General features: G+C 43.6%; 1 protein-coding gene across 4 annotated transcripts in view; it reads left to right on the top strand.

Annotated features, from left to right (window-relative positions):
* The window catches only part of NMT2 (N-myristoyltransferase 2), a 61,935-nt gene that overhangs the window by 15,156 nt on the left and 26,390 nt on the right, over positions 1-20,389 (top strand). For 2 of the 4 annotated variants that reach the window (XM_008002366.3, XM_073018748.1), the window contains exons 2-4: positions 13,034-13,169; positions 13,569-13,611; positions 19,229-19,373. In XM_008002366.3, coding sequence (XP_008000557.3) covers positions 13,034-13,169; positions 13,569-13,611; positions 19,229-19,373 — 324 coding nt within the window. The remainder of the gene's footprint in view (positions 1-13,033; positions 13,170-13,568; positions 13,612-19,228; positions 19,374-20,389) is intronic. The other 2 variants (XM_008002365.3, XM_073018747.1) reach the window with 1 other exon arrangement.

The following is a 20,389-nucleotide window of genomic DNA, read 5'->3' as shown; positions in this document are numbered from 1 at the left end:
CGACAGAGCGAGATTCTGTCTCAAAAAATAAAAATAAAAAAATAAAAATAAAATAAAACAAAACATCTGTGTGTAACTTTGGCCTTAGAGACGTTTTCGTGTTTTCATTATGTAATGTTTTGAGTAAGTAGTATGATCTATTCAAAGGTCAGCTATGTGGTACAAAATTCAAAAGGCATCAAGGGGAGGCAGCGAAGTTAAGTCTCATTCTCCCTGCACTGAACTTCTCCCCGATAGGCAGCTCCTGTTGCAGGGTCTTGGCGCGTCCTTCCAGTGGTGGCAAGGATGGGGGCATGTGCACACATGTGCCTCCGCAGGCCTTCAACACAAATGGCAGCATGCCTCTTAATTTTTCACTTAACAGCCTATCTCGGAGGTCATTATATATCAAAATACATAGATCAACCTCCTTTTAGTTTTATTGTATTTTTTTAGAGTTTGCGGGGGTGGATGTCTCACTGTGTTACCCAGGCTGGTCTTGAACTCCTGACTTCAAGTGATCCTCTGGAGTTGCTGGGATTATAGGCGTGAGCCACCATGTTCAGCTCCAACCTCCTTTTTAAAAAGGCTGTATATGGATCCTTTCCACTCAGAGACTCCTCTCTCCATAGAGAGAGAGAGAGCTGTTTCTCTTTCTCTTCTATTAAACCTCCATTCCAAAAAAAGGGTAGGGGGCTGCTGTATATTGTAGCATTGAATGGATGTACCATTACCTCTTTAATCTGTCCCCTGTTAGTAGACAGTAAGGTAGTTTTCAGTCTTTTGTTTTAGAACACAGGGCTGAAGTTAATATCCTTGAACATGTATCACCTCTCCAGACTGTTTCCTAAAAAATATTTTAAAATCTTTCTCAGTTAAGTTTTAGGAAGGCAGTGTGGTGTGTTGAGATGAGTATTAAACCAGGAACCAAAAAGCTTCCTTCACTAACCCTCACTTGGACTTCGGAAGTCAGTTAACCCCTCCGGGGATGAGTGTCTTCATTGGTAAATGAAACAGACTGCTTAAAGGGAGCCATTTGTCTTTAAAACTCATGATTTGACAAGTACATACTTTGTCCTGGGCCTGACCGCATCCTCAGGGGTAACAGAAGGCTGGGGAAGGTTCTGAGAGGGAATAGCTCTGAGAAAACCACAGACTGTATGCATCAGGGACCCATCAGACCCCAGGGTTCTTCTTGAGTTGACTTTTTGCTGTCATTTCCTAAGGATAAGGGGAAAAGATACATTTTGGCAAAGGAGAGACCCCAGTCCTGCTTGTCCCAGTTTTAAGCCATCCCTTCTGGACACTGCCACTTGCTTCTTGTCTTGTAGACAACTTCTCAGAGCTCTGTGGTCTTTCTGTTTTTTAAACATTTCTGTTTCTTTCCTCTACCATCCCAGAGCAGACCATGACCTCTGACTCCGTTTTGGATCTGGGAGGTGCATTTCCTTTTGTGTTTGAGGACTCCAGGTTCATCTTTGTGATTCCTTGTGAAAAGCGCCATTTGTACAGCCTCACCAACTTGTCTTTGACCTTTGACTTTGCTCATAGAAATTGTTTTCTCTGTCTCTCATCTCTGGCCTTTGCCCTTGAACACATATCACAGGCTCATATACCAGCCTTGGATCAAGCTATCTCACTTCTATGTGTGAGTGTTACAACCTTTTTTTTTTTTTTTTTTTTTTTTTTTGAGACAGAGTTTTACTCTGTCGCCCAGGCTGGAGTGCAGTGGCACGATCTCGGCTCACTGCAACTTCTGCCTCCCAGGTTCAAACAGTTCTCCTGCCTCAGCCTCCCGAGTAGCTAGGATTACAGGTGTACACCACCACACCCAGCTAATTTTTTATATTTTTGGTAGAGATGGGGTTTCACCATGTTGGCCAGGCTGTTCTCAAACTCCTGACCTTAGGTGATCCTCCCGCCGCAGCCTCCCAAAGTGTTGGGATTACAGGTGTGAGCCACCACATCCGGCCAACTTTTTTTTTTCTTTTTAAAACCATCTACAACTTGACTCTTGTGAGCCACCAGCTCCCTTGAGGCTCATAAGCCACGGATCTGTCCCTGTTTGTCTGTAAAATGGCTGAACAATTTGAATTTCATCTTCAATTGTATATAATGATCTTAAAGATATGTAAATAACAAAATTTTAAAGCACTTAAAATATGTCTTCCTGTGTTCTGATCTTGCACTGTCTACAAAGACAGGTCTTACTTCACAAACTAAACTTCATGCTAGATGCATTTCTGGCCAATGAGCGTTGTATGAAAGTTTGTTATAGTTTAACATTCTCTCTTATCAGAATTGGGCTTTTATGTGATGTAGACACCAAAATTGTTTGATACTAATGAAATAATTATGAAAGGAGGAGGCCGGCTGGGCACTGTGGCTCACGCCTATAATCCTAGCACTTTGGGGGGCCGAGCTGGGCAGATCCCTGAGGTCAGGAGTTCAACACTAGCCTGACCAACATGGAGAAACCCCGTCTCTACTAAAAATACAAAATTAGCCAGTATGATGGTGCATGCCTGTAATCCCAGCTACTCAGGAGGCTGAGGCAGAGATTTGCTTGAACCTAGGAGGCGGAGATTGCAGTGAGCCAAGATGGCGCCATTGCACTCCAGAATGGGCAGCAAGAGTGAAACTCTGTCTCAAAAAACAAAACCAAACAAACAAAAACGGAAAGGAGGAAGCTAATGAGATAGAATATACATTCCCACATTTCAAATACAAATACGGTACAGATTTAGAAGAATCAAAAACTTGGAACAGCCCAATGCGTGAGAAGAGGGATGAGTTAGTAAACTAGACCAGAAGCTAGCAAAGAGGGACTAGTTAACAAACTGGACTAGAAGCTAGCAAAGGGGATCATCAAGATTCCTCGTTTCCAGCCACGCTTGTATTGATTCCAGGGCTTATTGTTCAGCCATTGTCTAGAGCTAGGCATCCTCTGCTGCTAACACCCGTGTAAAGATTTAAATTATTGACTAGTCTCACAGTCACCTTTACCTAAAGCTGTAGCCTCAATAGCTGCAGCCACCTGCTTGCTTGATGGATCTTTGTTGATGATCTCTGTCCCTCACTGGCCATACATTTCTGGGACAGCTCTGAGCTCTGAGCCTTCTAGGGCTTGTCCATGACTTACCGCTTTGCACAGAGACGATGTTGCTTTGTAGATACTCCCTACACCAATCCCAAGAGGAGAAGGGACGCACTAAGTATGGGTTGAAGCTACCAAACCCATGATGGAGCTGAAATCCTACTTTAGATGAGGCCGTAGTGCAGCCAGGTGATGACAGCTGGAAGGTTGGCTTCCTGCTCTGGACTCTGCATTATACTTGGGGAAAAAAAGAGTGAAGAAACTCATACTGGAATTACACAAATGAGCCACTGACAAAAACAAACTCATTTGTGTGACTTCTTCAAATCCTGAACTGCAGGTGAAAGCCATTATTGAATTTGATGGTCACATGATCAACTTAGGTAAGAGGAGTGCCCCAATCCAGGATGAGGACCAACTTTGGCCAGTATACCCTGATAACCTGAGTCAACCTTAGCCAACTTCCCCAACTGTGGGTGTGAGTTCTCTTCCAGCAGCAGGTAGTGTGATGTACCTTGGGTTACTTTGTTTTTTATCCACTGTACAAAAACCTCATATTATTTTCCTAGTAGTGTTATTCCTTCTGGTGAAGTGTTTTGATATTCCAACCAGAACACCAGGGCATGTGCACACATGTAGCACAAAGATCTATTACAATTCCGTAAAACAGGTGAATAAAAAATGTCCAGAGATCACAATTAGACAGTTTACAAAAGAAGACCTAAAAATTGCCAGTAATTATCTGAAAAGATGGTCAACCCAAGGATGTACGTAAATGAGAGACAACGTAGGGTAGTAATTATGTGGATTTTGGAACCAGACTGTCTGGATTCAAGTCCTGGTTGTGCCATTATTAGCCATGTGACCTTCAGTAAATTACTTAACTTCTCTCTACTTCAGTTTCCTCATCTATGAAATGGGAATAATAATAGCATTTACCTCCCAGTGTGACAATTTACGAAGTTGTTATCTCTAGGGTGCTTGGTACCATGCCTGACACATAGTAAGTGTTGCAGCATGTTACCTGCTGTGGTGATGATTATGATGGTGATGGTGGTGATGGTGGTGATGATGATGATGGTGGTAATGGTGGCGATAATGATGATGGTGATGGTGATGGTAGTGATGGCGGCGGTGGTGGTGGTGGTAATGATGGTGATGGTGACCATAATGGGAGTAGTGATGGTGGTGATGATGATGTGATGGTGATGATGATGGTGGTGATGGCGGTGGTGGTGGTGGTGATGGTGATGATGATGGGTGTAGTGATGGTGGTGGTGATGATGTGATGGTGATGATGATGGGGGTAGCGATGGTGGTGATGATGATGTGATGGTGTTGATGGTGGCAGTAATGGTGATGGTGATGGTAGTGGCAATGGTGCTGATGGTGACAGTGACGATAATGGTGATGATGGTAGAAATGATAAGATGGTGGTGATGATGGTGATGGTGATGATGATGGGGGTAGTGATGGTGTGGTGATGATGTGATGGTGTTGATGGTGGCAGTAATGGTGATGGCAATGGTAGTGGCGATGGTGCTGATGGTGATGGTGATGATAATGGTGATGGCAGAAATGGTAAGATGGTGGTAATGATGGTGATGGAAGTGGTGGTGGTGATAGTGATGGTGCTGATGATGGTGGTGATGGTGATGTGATGGTGATAATAGTGATGATGGTGGCAGTGATGGTGGTGATGGCAATGGTAGTGGCGATGGTGGTGATGATGGTGATGATGATAATGGTGATGATGATAGTAATGATATAATGATGGTGATGATAGGGGTAATGGCAGTGGTGGTGGTGGCAGTGGTGGTGATGATGGTGGTGATGGTGATGATGGTGGTGATGGCAATGGTAGTGGCGATGGTGGTGATGATGGTGATGATGATAAAGGTGATGATGGTAGTAATGATATGATGATGGTGATGATAGGGGTAATGGCAGTGGTGGTGGTGGCAGTGGTGGTGATGATGGTGGTGGTGATGATGGTGGTGATGATGATGTGATGGTGATGATGGTGATGGTGGTGGTGATGGCAATGGTAGTGGCGATGGTGGTGATGATGGTGATGATGATAATGGCAATGATGGCAGTAATGATATGATGGTGATGATGGTGGTAATGGCAGTGGTGGTGGTGGTGTTGATAGTGATGGTGATGATGGTGGTGATGATGTGATTGTAGTGATGGTGATGATGGTGGCAGTGATGGTGATGATGGCAATGGTAGTGGCAATGGTGGTGGTGATAATGGTGTTAGTTATGATGTTAGTAATGAAATGGTGATGGTGATGATGGTGGTTATGGCAGTGGTGGCAGTGGTGGTGGTGATGATAGTGATGGTGATGTTGGTGGTGATGATGATGTGATTGTAGTGATGGTGGCAGTGATGGTGATGATGGCAATGGTAGTGGTGATGGTGGTGGTGATAATGGTGATGATGTTAGTAATGATATGGTGATAGTGATGATGGTGGTGGTGGTGGTGGTGGCTGCGGTGTTGGTGGCAGCAGCAATGCCAGACTGCTCTACAAAGTGGTTGTTTCAGTTTACATTTTACCAACAGCATGTGAGTGTTCCCTTTCCTCATATTCTTCTGATATTCTTAGACTCTAAAATGTTTGCCAAATCAATGGGTGAAATTGAGCATGTTTTCATAAGCTTAATGGTTGTTAAGGCTGCCTCTTTTGTGGAGTGCTTATTCATATTGTCAGCCCATTCTTCTGTCAGTCTTTTGTCTTTTTCTTAATGATTTTTTTTATTGATTTCTCATTCATCTAGCAAATAGTTATTGAGGATCTTTTATATGTCAGACACTGTTTTCGGTGCTAGGAATACAATGGAAAATACTGTTTTATGGATCTTACATTCTAGTTAGAGAGAAACAATACAGTTCTAGCTAGCAATAAATTATATTTAAAAATTAAAGCAGTACAATCATAATAATAGCTGGCTTCTACCAGATGATTTCTGTGTGCCAGCTACTATACTAAATTCTTAGATGTATGAATTCATTTTATCCTCACATTTTTTCTAATACTATTTATTTCAGACAGGGTCTCATTCTGTTGCCCAGTCTGACTGTAGTGGCATGATCATGGCTCACTGCAGCCTCAAACTCCTGGGCTCAAGTGATCCTCCCACCTCAGCTTTCCAAGTAGCTGGGACCAGAGGCACACACCACCATGCCTAGCTAATTTTTTTTATTTTTTGTAAAGACTAGGTCTTGCTGTGTTGCTCAGGCTGGTCTTGAACTCCTGGACTCCAGCAGTCCTACTGCCTTGTCCTCTGAAATGCTGGGATTACAGACATTAGCCACCGCACCTGGCCTAATACTGGTTTTTGAAAACATCATCCTTTTACAGCTACAGAAACTGGAGCACAGAGAGGTTAAGTAATAAACTGAAAGTCACACAGCTGGGAACTTGTGGAGTCAGGATTCAAACCCAAGTAGCCAAACTCTACCTAATGCCTGCAGTCCTGGCCAGAATATAATGTTGTCTTTCTCTACCATCCTAGAAATAAAATGTGAAGGAGAAAAGACCTTTGTATATATTCTGGCTGGTAATACTTTCTCATTTGTGTCATAAATGTCTAACCTTATTCTGTAACATAAATTTTTTTTAATAATCACTTTACCATGAAATGTTTAACTTTGGTGTAGTCGAAAGTTATTATCTCTTATGGTTTGTACTTTTGAGTCCTTGTTTGAGTAATTATTTCCTTCACTGATGTTATGAAGTTGTCGTTTAATTCTTTCACTTATTCATTTGACAGATGTTTACTTGAGCCTCTACTATATGCCAGACACTGTTCTAGGCACTAGAAACATGTGGAGTAAATGGACATCACCGCCTTCAGTTTTAAGGTTTTGTTTTCCAAGTTTGGGTCTTTCACTCATTTGGAATTTGTGTTCTTTTTTTCTTCATGTTGTGGGATGTAGCAAACTAATTTTATATTTCTGCATGTAGGAATTCGGCTTTTCTCATGCTGTGTATTGAAAAGTTTTATTCACTACTGGTTTATGATGTGATCTTTATTATATATCAAGTTTCATTACTATCATGGGTTGTTACTGATATGTCTGTTGCATTTCATGGACCTGTTTATCTAGTCTTCAGTTCTGTTGTATTTTAATAATGTTTTCCTTATAAAGGTATTGTGATTATTATACACTACTTCAAAAATGCATGAAAATGCAAAGGAGAATATTACAATCAGCTCTATTCCTCCCATTTTCCATGCAGGAACTTGGAAATTAAGGGGGGAAATATTTGTAAAATAATTAGTCTCAAATCGCTAATGTTTCTTCTGTTTCACAGTGGACAGGAGCTAAGTTACCCCTCTGGAATTCACATACCAAAAATTGAACTCCTTTGATGTCACTCTCTATATATATATATTTATTTTTTTTTATTTTGTTTTATTTTTATTTATTTATTTATTTTTAGAGAGAGGGAGAGTATCTTTCCTGAACCTCCTGGGCTCAGGTGATCCTCCCACCTCAGCCTCCCGGGTAGCTGGGAATACAGACACATGTCACTACACCTGGCTAATTTTAATTTTTTTGTAGGGATGGGGGTCTTTCTATGTTGACCAGGCTGGTCTTGAACTCCTGGGATCAAGCAATCCTCCCTCTTAGGCCTCCCAAAGTGCTGGGATTACAGGTGTGAGCCACTGCGCCCAGCCTGATGTCACTCTTAAGACTGATGTATTAGTTGTATGAGGCTGGGCTGCTGTAATCAAGAGACCCTAACGTGGGATTGAACAACGCAGTGGAAGTTCCCTTCTCATTCACAGACCAGCCTTGGGCATGTGTTCTGACAATGGTGAGGGAGTTCTCCTTCATTCTGTCATCCAGGGTTGAGCCTGCGCTATCGTGTGGCTCTGCCGTCCTCAGGGGTCTCACCTATGTCTGCATCCAAACAGCACAAAGGACAGGAAGGGCATGGAGAAGCCACCCACAAGGGTTTCTGGACAGCAGGAAGTGACACACGTCACTCCCACTGGCTGAAACTCAGTCAGTGGCCACACCTGGCTACGAGGCAGCTGGGAAGAGCTGTCCAGCTGTGAGTCCAGAGAGAAACGATGGGTTTTGTGGATATATCATTGTGGACCACCTGTAAAGTGTTTACATGGCTCTATTACATTGGCTCTCCCATTAAGTCTTGTCTGTAGTTTCCATGAATACTTCTTTGAAGAGATTTGCTGGATGTGCTCATTAAATATTTGCCATTTCCATGGCTGAGAAGGAATATATTGGTTTCTACTTGAGGTCTGAATGTGCCACTGATTCTCCCAGATGCAGGCTGAAGTGTCTGGGCTTTCAGAGGTGGCAAAACTGAGAGCCTTTTCTTTGTGACCTTTCATATGCAACCCTGGGGAAGAGGGAGGTGGGACTTGTGTTCCTCAAGACCGAGGAATCTTTCTTAAAGGGCCACATGCCATGCAGGCTGAACTTCCATGACTCGGTAATCAGCCTTGAGTACTGGGAGTCCGAATCAGTCTTTCTTCATTGGATTTCCAGGAGAGTCTTTTGGGCATGGATTTTCCTTCAGTGTCTGGAAGCCTGCTTAGCACCTCTCCCACCCAGGCACGGGGGTATCTCTTTCCGTCATGCTTCTCCCTCCAGAGTCCCTGGAGTCCTGTGGGATGCAAACCCCTGGCTAAGCAGCCACAGCCAACTCCTGATCTGCTCTGGCCATAACATCATCCTGTCACCCCCAAGGACAGGAATGTCACCTGTCAACACTTCTAACTGTTACATTTGATATAATTCATAAACCATACCATTCACTTGTTTAAAGCATACCATTCAGGCCGGACTCAGTGGCTCACGCCTGTAATCCCAGCACTTTGGGAGGCTGAGGTGGGTGGATCACTTGAGGTCACGAGTTTGAGACCAACCTGGCCAACATAGCGAAACCCTGTCTCTACTAAAACTACAAAACTTAGCTGGACATGGTGTCACGTGCCTGTAATCACAGATACTTGGGAGGCTGAGGCAGGAGAATCACTTGAACCCAGAAGGCAGAGGTTGCAGTGAGTCAAGATGGCACCACTGCACTCTAGCCTGGGTGACAAAGTAAGACTCTGTCTCAAAACTAAAAAATAAAAAAATAAATAAAGTATACCGTTCAGCAGCTTTTAGTTTATTCACAGAGTTGTGTACCCATCACTACAATCAATTTTAGAACATTTGCATCAACCCCAAAATAAACCCACATCCCTTAATCATGCCCAAGCCCTCCATCTTCCCAGCCCCTGAGCACTGCTAATCTAGTTCTGTTTCTGTGGATTTCCCTGTCAGGACATTTTGTAGACATGGAATTATACAATACATAGTCCTTGGCAACTGGTGTCTTTCACTTAGCTTAGTGTTTTCGAGATGCATCCATTCATGTTGTGTGTTTGTCGGCGCTTTGTTTTTTTATTGCTGAATAATCCATCCTATAGATGGACTACATTTCCTGTCTCCATTCATGGAGGATAGACATTTGGGTTGTTTCCAGTTTTTGGCTGTTATGAATGATGCTGCTATGAGTATTTGTGAACAAGTTCCTGTGTGGACATAAGTTTCCATTTCTCTCAGTTATGTACTGATGGGTGTAGCGGCTAGGGTGTGCAGGGAATCTGTGTTTAGTGTTTTGGGGAACTGTCCACTGTTTTTCAAAGCAGCTGCTCCATTTTACATTCCCATCAACAGTGTATGAGGGTTCCAGCGTCTTTCCATCCTCGCCAACACTGGCTTTTTTTTTTTTTTTTTTTTTTTTTGAGACGGAGTCTCGCTCTGTCGCCCAGGCTGGAGTGCAGTGGCGCGATCTCCGCTCACCGCAACCTCCGCCTCCCGAGTTCACGCCATTCTCCTGCCTCAGCCTCCCAAGTAGCTGGGACTACAGGTGCCCACCACCACGCCCAGTTAATTTTTTGTATTTTTAGTAGAGACACGGTTTCACTGTGTTAGCCAGGATGGTCTCGATCTCCTGACCTCGTGATCCGCCTGCCTCGGCCTCCCAAAGTCCTGGGATTCCAGGCGTGAGCCCCCGTGCCCGGCCTGGCTCTTTCTTTTTGATTATAATTATCCTCATGGGTATCAGGGGGTGCACTGGTCAGCCCTGATTCTCAAATTCTCCTTTCCTTCATGGCCTCAGGAAATGGAAAAGTAGCTCTTCCTCACTGAAGGGCTGGGAAGCTGTGCCTCTCATCATTGTATAAATGCTATCAGATATGTCTGGGAGTTTGGAGGCTGGGATGACCAACTTAGTACACATTTCTGTAGCTCCCTGTCAATTTAAAGTTCAGTTGAAAGAGAGAAAAAGAAAAACTCTTGCTGAACTAGAGTAAACAAAAATGATGACGCTTTCTCCATTATGCCAAAATAAGAATATAAATTTTAGCAACACTGTTTGGAAGAAAAAAAAGTTTTGGCGTGTAGCATCAATTAGCTGTCAAAATGGAGTTTTGGAAACCTCATCGAACAAGCTTTATAAGCTATAGAATAGGTGATATAAACTTACTTAAGGAATTTTTGGCGAAATGGTCTGGTGTTTTAATTTTTTAAATGTCTCCAATTCCTCTCAAGTTTCCATGAGTTTATCTATTTTAGAGACTGTTGTTGTCGTTGTTGTTGTTGTTGTTGTTGTTGTTGTATTTGAGATAGGGTCTTACTCTGTTGCCCAGGCTGGAGTGCGGTTGCATGATCATGGCTCGCTGCAGCCTCCCAGGCTCAAGTGATCCTCCCACCTCAGCCTCCCAAGTAGCTGGGACCACAGGTGCACACCACCATGCCCAGCTAATGTTTTACTTTTCAGAGGGACAGGGTCTCACTGTGTTGCTCAGGCTGGTCTCAAGGCATCCTTCTAGGCTCAAGCGATCTTCCTGCCTCGGCCCCCCAAAGTGCTGGGACTATAGGTGTGAGCCACCATACCTGGCTGAGAAAATTATTAACTGACACCCAGGACAAATATATTTTCATCCAGTTGGATAGGCATCTACTTCAAAGCATCCTTACCAGTCACTGCCTTTTATTCTGTATCTCTCTGTAACCAAGCTTCTTGGAAATGTAGAGATATTTTAAAGTTGAAGTACTGTACAGAAAAGCTGTGAGGTCCCAGGCTCTTAGTGGTTTCTGTAAAGCCATAACCAGCAGCAGTTAGAATAAATGGTAGAGGTGGGAGAGGGATAATCCCCTGGGTTGTGAAGTCATGGGCATGTCCACCATGATTTCGGTCCCTCCCACCCAGCCTCTGGCCCCAAGATAATGCTGAACACATAGTAAATGTTCAATAAATACTTGATAGTAAGTTGCAGTAGGCTTTAGCATTGAGGTTGGGACTATGGTAGCTTTCAGAAGTATTTTATGGCCTGGGAATAGGTGATGGCACCACCGCTAGAGCCAGGCTTATCCATTCATTCATTCCGCAAGCATTTGTATTGGTGTGTACTGGTGTGAGGCACTGGAGACCTTAGGGACGCAAGTATGAATAGACTTCTTAAGTAGTGCGTGCAAATGCATATGTAAATCACACTGTAACAGTACAACAGATTCACCAATTCACAGGGTGCCAGCAATAGGAACACTGGGAGAGGAAAGCCTAAAATAGTCCTACTCCCAAACCAGAGAATATATAAAACTGAACGTATCTACAGTATATTTCTAGCTCTCGTACCTGGCTGTGATATGTTTGTTCAATCCCAATTGCTAGTCAGATATTGATGGGTGTCCTTGACCACCAGGTGATTTAAAATATAAACATCATGATAGCACAGATTTGATTCTGTTGATGAAAATAAACTGCTCGTTGTGAGGTGGGCAAAGCCTTACTATTTTTAGACCACTAGGGTACCACTTGACAAAGTCTTAACGTATCTCCCAAAATAAGCACTGTTTTCTATTTTAGAATGAGAGTGGAAATATGAATCTATAGCTCAAGTGCTTAGTTCGTTTTTCTTTTTCTCCAGCTCTGTCGCCCAGGCCAGAGTGCAGTGGCACAATCTTGGGTCACTGTAACCTCCATTTCCCAGGCTCAAGCTATCCTCCCACCTCAGCCTCCTGAGTAGCTGGGACTACAAGTGCATGCCACCACACCTGGCTAATTTTTTTTTTTTTTTTTTTTTTTGATAGAGGCTGGGTTTCCCCTTACTGCCCAGGCTGTCTCGAACTCCTGGACTCAAGCTATCCACCAGCCTCAGCCTCCCAAAGTGCTGGGATTACAGGCATGAGCCACTGTGCCCAGCAAAGTGCTTAGTTCTTAAATAGTTTCTCTCACTATTGCACATGCCTTTCATATTTGGACGTTACAGAGGAATTATCCATTTTAAATTGAAAAGTTCATTACTTTAACACATGAATAACCAGTGGAAAGAAAAGTTCCTTTGTAACCTAGATACTAGGTAACAAAACTAGCGCATTGTGTGTTGTCTGTTTGTTTGTGACAGGGTCTCTCTCTGTAGCTAGACACTTAGAGCTTTTCACTGTTAGCCTCAGTAATAAAAATCTTTATCAGGGAACATTTCCTCCTCCGCGAAAAAGCAGTTTGTTTAGTTCTGTTGCTTCAAGATTAGTGTTTTGTTGTACCCAAGAGATCTTTATAATGGAGTTTTTCATATCATGTACCTCTCCTCCAGAAAGCTGACTTAAACGTCGATTAGGAGAGTAGTGATAACCGTGGAAACTATTTTACTTTAGTTATAAAATGTGGTTTATCTCTGCAATCTTCCCGCATCGTGACATCTAAGCACCTGCAGGATGAGCAGGGACTGGTATTCTTCTGTGTTGCCTGTTATCATCTTCACGCTACTACCTTTTATTCCTCACCTACATCCTAACACAGGTATTTTCTACTGCCTGTAACATCTGTGGTTTTCGAAATGATTAATTGTATGCAATTCAATTTCATTTAATGATTTTTTTTTGTTGTTGGTTGGTTTCACCATCTTTGCATTTCCTGCAGAAGTCCTGGAGGGTATTTGGGAGCCAAAAAGAAAAAGAAGAAACAGAAGAGAAAAAAGGAGAAACCAAATTCCGGAGGCACCAAGTCAGATTCGGCGTCTGATTCCCAGGAGATTAAAATTCAGCAGCCTTCGAAAGTGAGAGCTCTGTTTTTTTTTTTTTTTTTCCCCGTGTGGTTTCTTGTGCAGATGAGTGGGTTTACGCAGTTTAGCGCCCTGCTGGATCCGATGTGTAGGGACTTTGTTGTGACTGTGTGTTGAATGCCACTAGTAACTGGAAGCTCTTGACAGCCTCCTTAAAACGGACTTTGGCATCCAAATAATGCAGGGGTACACTGTGCTTTTGTGTGTGTGTGGGTACCTGCTGTGTTTTTCCCTTTTCTCAGTGAATTTGTGTTTAGATTGTCGTTCGAGACGCAAGTCTCCATGTGAGCTTGTTAGGTTTTTTTGAAATTACACTTTAATATTTGATTACTTTTAGTTCAGAAGATATTCACATTGTAATTTTTCTGGGTGTCTGTCTAATTACCTGAATAGCACAACACCATCTGGCAGCAGATTTCAGCGGGAACAGCCATGGGTAAGTCTCTCGTTGACTTTGAATCAAACCAGTTTGCAGCGGTCGTTCTTCATGTTCGTGCCAAGGGTGGGAAATAGTTCCTGACATTCTCCTAGTTTAGACCAAACCAGAAGTTGTCCAGCTGGGCCCCGCGTTGGCAGATGGTGGCCAAGAAGAGGGTTGATTGTATGCGTGGGTGTTTGGTGGCACAGATGGCAGCCATCCCTGTCTGTGGAGCCAACCCCCAGGCACCCTGTGTGCTGGGCCTCTGGGAAACACAAAGCCCTCTTGATGCCAGAAACTCACAGTGAAATGGGTAGAATCAGCCAGGCACGGTGGTTCGCACCTGTAATCCCAGCACTTTGGGAGGCCGAGGCAGGCGGATCCCTTGAGCCCAGGAGTTTAAGACCAACCAGCCTGGGCAACATGGCGAAACCCTGTCTCTACTAAAAATTACAAAAAGTTAGTTAGGCGCGGTGGCATGCACCTGTAGTCCTAGCTACTTGGGAGGCTGAGGTAGGAGGATAGTTTGAGCCTGGGAGGTAGAGGTTGCAGTGAGCCAAGATCATGCCACTGCACTGCAGCCTGGTGACAGAGACCATGTCAATCAATCAATCAATCAATCAATCAATGTGAGTAGCATCTGGTGTTATGGAAACAGCTCAAGAGGTGACGTCTGAGACCTTGAGCTTGTTCTCTGCCCCTTTGCTCACCAGTTGTGTGCCTTCGCCCGGGTACTGCACTTCCTTCAGCCCAGTCCCTTATCTTCTCTCCAACTCGCAGTTTGATCTTGAGGTTCCAGTTAGAGCATTTCTATTCAAGAGTTTTTACATCCTAAAGCAGTGCATATATATGTATGGTAGTTACTACCATTCTGCAAGCTTTGTGGATTTCCTTTTTTCTTATGCAGAGTTTCTGTTGTGTTCCATGAAGTGAGTCTTGCAGGTGGTTTTGTGGTTGTCACCTGTTTTACACAAGAGAACCGGGAATCACTGAGAAGGAAAGTTACTTGCCCCAGTTTTTCCCTGACTGACTGCAGGGTGAGAAGAAAATGGAATCTTCCTCCCTAGCTTTTCAGCTTGGTTCTCAGGTAATAAATATCCTACCCACTAGTCATAGCTTTCCAAGGTAACTCATAGAGGACACTACCATACGCTTGCACAATACTCTTCCCATTTCTAAATGTCACTTCGTCAGATAAACGTGGCATCTCTGACCTGACCTGCAGTGTGGACATCTCCTGTTGCTTTCAGCATCACCATCAGTCTCTGCCCATCCCTTCCACCTCTAGTGACTGTGAGCCTTTCCCCTCTCTCTGGTCACTTATGAGAAACTAGAACTAAGCCAGGCAGCCGGGAACTCTTGGCATTATATGGTAGGTGTATTGGTCAGGGTTCTCTAGAGGGACAGAACTAATGCGATAGATAGATAGATAGATAGATAGATAGATAGATAGATAGATAGAACAGAACTAATGGAATAGATGGATAGATACATAGATAGGACAGAACTAATGGAATAGATGGATGGATAGATAGATAGATAGATAGATAGATAGATAGATAGGACAGAACTAATGGAATAGATGGATAGATAGATAGGACAGAACTAATGGAATAGATGGATAGATAGATAGATAGGACAGAACTAATGGAATAGATGGATAGATAGATAGACAGACAGATAAAGGGGAGTTTATTAAGTATTAACTCACATGATCATAAGGTCCCACAATAGGCCATCTGAAGGCTGAGGAGCAAGGAGAACCAGTCCAAGTTCCAAAACTGAAGAACTTGGAGCCTGATGTTCAAGGGCAGGAAGCCTCCAGCACGGGGGAAAGATGGAGGCTGGGAGGCTAGGCCAGTCTGTCTTTTCACATTTTTCTGCCTGCTTGTATCCTAGCTGTGCTGGCAGCTGATTAGATGGTGCCCACCTGGATTAAGGGTGGGTCTGCCTCCCCCAGCCCACTGACTCAAATGTTCATCTCCTTTGGCAACCCCTTCACAGACACACCCAGATTCAATACTTTGTATCCTTCAATCCAATCAAGTTGACACTCAGTAGTAACCATCACAGTAGGGAATTTCTTTTATGAATTTGGAGGAAGTCAGTAGTGTCTTAAGATGGGCTTTTCTCCATTGCGTTTTTTAAATCTGGGGCTCTTTTCCTTTAAGCTTATGCCAGCTCTTGATAGCACTGTAAATTATAATGGACTGCATTGCAGAATATTCTGGTCTACACACAAGAACCAAAATAAAAATGATATTTGGATTCTTAACAGACTTTTAGTGTGATAAAACTTGGACATTTTTTTCCAAGGTATTAAATTTGGAAAATGATGGGTAAAGAGTATAGTTGATGGTTAGTATGCCACAGAAAGCGTGTGTGGAAGAAAAAGAGAATATACCTGCCTCTTACATAGGAGTGGAATCGTGGGAAGTTAATGTCGGGCGGATGTTCATCTCACCTTGCCTGACACACATTCATTCTTCCCAGGTAGTGCTACTATGGAAGGTGAATGGACAGGCATAAGAATTTATCATAGCTGAGTTTTCCTTACTGCTTTGTCCCTATGGGTTTGGAAATTGTATTTATTTGAATCTACTTTCAGAAAGCATTTAAATAGGGCCGTATGTGGTGGTTTGCGCCTGTAATCACCACATTTTGGGAGACTGAGGCGGGCAGATCACTTGAGGTCAGGAGTTCAAGACCAGCCTGGCCAACATGGTGAAACCCTGACTCTACTAAAAATATAAAAATTAGCTGGGTGTGGTGGCACATGCCTGTAATCCCAGCTACTCAGGAGACTGAGGCAGGAGAATCGCTTGAACCCAGGAGGCAGAGGTCACAGTGAGCCAAGATTATGCCACTGTATTCTAGCCTGGGTGACAGAGTGAGACTCTGCCTCAAAATGAAAAACAAAAAAAAAAAACAAAAAAAAAAGAAGAAGAAGAAAGCAAGCATTTACATAGTGAGCATTGGGATATCAATATTTCGCAAAGGGACATTTCATGCTGAGAGTGCCGGTCAACCTGATGAGCTAATTAGGTAGGGAATAAATCACCCTGAAGTCTTCTTCATGGAATTGGTCGTTTTGGTCACTGGGTCATGTGGAACAAAGATGCTGATTCATGTCTGTTGCAAAATAGTTTGAGTTTGATATATTACTGTTAGAAGATTTAACTCAGAAACCAGGAAAGAAATCAAGGAAAAAAAACTAAATCAAGAAAGAAAAATGACCATGACAAATTCATTATATTCATTGTAGTTACATTTTTGTAAGACTGGGCTCTACTTTGCCATTTGAAGCTAAACTGATGCACAGTTAAGCATTATTAGTTGAAATATGCTGTGATCTCCATTCCTGTTTAAATTGTAACGTCTCCTAATAGATTGTGTTGTTGGAGTTCAGATACACGTGAATTTCATTTTGCTAGAAATTTGCTCCTTTTAATGTTGAAGACTTAAAAGACACCCAAGGAAAAGAAGTCATCCAAAGATATAATAATGACAACCAGGAAAGTATTTTGTTAAATTTGTATGTGTTATTAAGATAGGACCTTTATGATTTTGATGGTAATCAAATGTAAGATAAACAGCTTACAAAAACTGTGGCAATCATGCTGTTAGATTTCCAAGCAGAGACAAGAAGACTTTCACCTGCCTCCAGCTGGACTTCAGAACTTCGTTTCCTTAGGGTTCTTGACAGTGTTTGTATGAAACAAACTCTGTTCTGTGCTGTGTAAGACGAGTAAGCTTCCCAGGTTAAAATTATTGCTCCAGACCACAGATTTCAGATTCCAAGTGGAACAGAAGTCCAAAGTTGCTGTTTATAAACTTCTAAGGGTCGATTGTACCTTTTGACGGTGTCCACCCTGTGTTGACATACAGCAAAACCGAAGGGCTCTGAAACTTTAACCACTTTCTGAATTACAGCGAAGAATATTCTTTGCATGGTGTTGAAGTCCTACAATGTCTCAGTGATTTTACATATTGAAAAAAGTCATTGATTTCCATTTTAGTCTTCTACACTGTCCTCTCATTTCAAGTAGTCTCATGTTCCATGTATTATCATGTTATTTGAGGAGTTAAAAAAAACAAAAACAAAGAACTGGGGAATCTTCAAGAGGTGGCAGGAATATTGGCTTTGAGAAAGGAACCTTAGAATTTAAAGGTACTGTTTTACCTAAAAAGGAGTCCAGTTTCTAACACTTGGGTTGGGAACGACAGGCTACGGTTGCCCAGGATCTGAAGTACAGAGGAAATTTCTCATCCTTCTGGTGGGAGAGTTTGTCTCTAGAGGATCAGAAGGGTCAGGAGAAGGGGAGGGTGTGGCCGGGAGGAAGGGGCATGGTTAGAGATTTCCTTTCTTGATCATTTTCATCCCAGTTCAGCACTGGGTTCAGATCGATTGATCTTCCTTCCTTCCTTCCTTCCTTCCTTCCTTCCTTCCTTCCTTCCTTCCTTCCTTCCTTCCTTCCTTCCTTCCTCCCTCCCTCCCTCCCTCCCTCCCTCCTTGTTCCCTCCTCCCCCTCTCCCTCTCCTTCCTCCTTTTCCCTCTCTCTCTCTTCCTTCCTTCCGTCCTCCCTCTCTCTTTCTCTCTCTCTCTCTTTCTCTTTCTTTCTTTCTTTGTTTCTTTCTTTGTTTCTTTCTTTCTTTCTCTCTCTCTCTTTCTTTCTTTCTTTCTCTCTCTCTCTCGTTCTTTCTTTCTTTCTCTTTTCTTTCTCTCTCTCTCTCTCTCTCTCTCTCTCTCTCCCCCTTTCTTTCTCTCTCTGTCTACCTCTCTTCCTTTCCTTTCCTTCCCTTTCCCTTTCCTGACAGAGTCTCACTCTTGTCACCCAGGCTGGAGTGCAATGGCAAGATCTCAGCTCACTGCAACCTCCACCTGCCAGGTTCAAGCGATTCTTCTGCCTCAGCCTCCTGAGTAGCTGGGATTACCTGCCATCATGCCTGGCTAATTTTTGTATTGTTGTAGAGATGGGGTTTCACCATGTTGGCCAGGCTGGTCTCTTAACTCCTGACCTTGGGTGATCTGCCCACCTTGGCCTCCCAGAGTGCTGGGATTATAGGTATGAGACACCACGGCCAGTCCTCTCTCTTTCTTTGTTTTCTCTCTCTCTCTCTTTCTTCCTTCCCTCCCCTCCCCTCCCCTCCCCTTCCCTCCCCTCCCCTCTTCTCCCCTTCTCTTCCCTTCCCTTCTCTGCTGTGTTTCCATTCTGGAAGTTCTTTCCCTCATCTCCTCATTGCTTCTGCAGAGCATTTACTCAGACAGTGCTCCCAAGGCTCGTGGCTGCCTGGCTGCTGGATGACAGTAATGCATGCATTGCCCGTCTCCCCCAGAGGAGTAATGCCGGGGACCATTTGTAGGTGGATGGGAAACTGAAGCAAAGCATGCTTCAATTTAGATTCCCCAAACTGCCAGAGCCCCATTAAAACTAGACAACTGTTGTTACCTTTAACAGAAGGTTTGCTTCTATTTTCATGTGTAACACACAAGCCCATGGCCTTGACCGGGCTTGGAGGAGGATTGTTAGTGTGTAGGTATTGTAGTGTCTGAGGCAGATACACGTACATCTGCTCAAGTTTAAGATCAGCAACCGTTCTCTCATATTCTGTGCGTCTGTCTTTGCTGTCGTAGAATCCCAGTGTTCCAATGGAGAAGTTACAGGATATCCAGAGAGCAATGGAGCTGTTATCCGCATGCCAGGGCCCAGCCAGGAACATTGACGAGGCTGCAAAGCACAGATACCAGTTTTGGGACACACAGCCAGTACCTAAACTAGGTAAGTCTTTCTGCTTTTCTCTTTTTTATCCCAGAAACAAAGCTGGATGAACAACAACAATAAAAACACAAAGAGTATTAACTTCACGTGTATCATTTATTTCATACCACAGATTTGAAATCTATGCAGGAGTAATATTTTTCTTCTGAAAATACAAATACTAGGTAGTGATATTGACTTTCGATAACCATTATTTTAGTCCAATTTCTATCCCAATGAAAACATCCAGTTTCCCCACACTTGAAAAATTACTATTATTATTTTTATTTTTGAGATAGGGTCTCACTCTATCACTCAGCCTGGAGTACAGTGGCATGATCATAGCTCACTGCAGCCTCCATCTCCTGGGCTCAAACGATCCTCCCATGTCAGCCTCCCATATATCTGGGACCACAAGTGCACACCACCACACCTGGCTAATTTTTGTATTTTTTTTTTTTAGAGATGCTGTTTCAGTATATTGCTTGGGCTGGTCTCGAACTCCTGGGCTCAAGTGATCCACCTGCCTTGGCCTCCCAAAGTGCTGTGGTTACAGGTGTGAGCCACTGCGCCCAGCCCATTAGAGTATTAAAAATGTGTATCAGGTTCTGTGATGGAAGGACCAGGCCCTGAGGGTCCCTCATTCAGCAGGTGTCTGTTGAATGTTATTAAATGCCAGGCATAGTCCAGGGCACACACCTGGAAACAGTGGTGGAAAAGCAGGACAAAAGGTGGCCAGGCTGGGGAGGAGGGGCAACACATTGAGGTAGAGAAAGGCTTTAGTTAAGCAACAGATGCTGGAAGAAAGTGATGTGTGATATGTAAGCTTCTGTTGGGAATTTCAAGGGGCCAGTCCCTTGAGGACCAGAGGGCCTCAAGCCGAAGGAAGGCACCAGGAAGACCCTGAGCTGAGGCCAGCCCTGCTCAGCATGGCCAGAGCACTGGGAGCAGAGGGGAGGGAAGGTATGGAGAGGGGGCTGAGGCAGGCAGCAGCCGTGGGGAAGAGCCTGGGTTTTAGTCCCACCGTGTTGGGAAGC

This window comes from Chlorocebus sabaeus, chromosome 9 (assembly GCF_047675955.1).
Source record: "Chlorocebus sabaeus isolate Y175 chromosome 9, mChlSab1.0.hap1, whole genome shotgun sequence".
NCBI classification, from domain to species: domain Eukaryota; kingdom Metazoa; phylum Chordata; class Mammalia; order Primates; family Cercopithecidae; genus Chlorocebus; species Chlorocebus sabaeus.
Note: the sequence above shows the minus strand (reverse complement) of the source record. Positions and strands in the feature narration are given on the sequence as shown.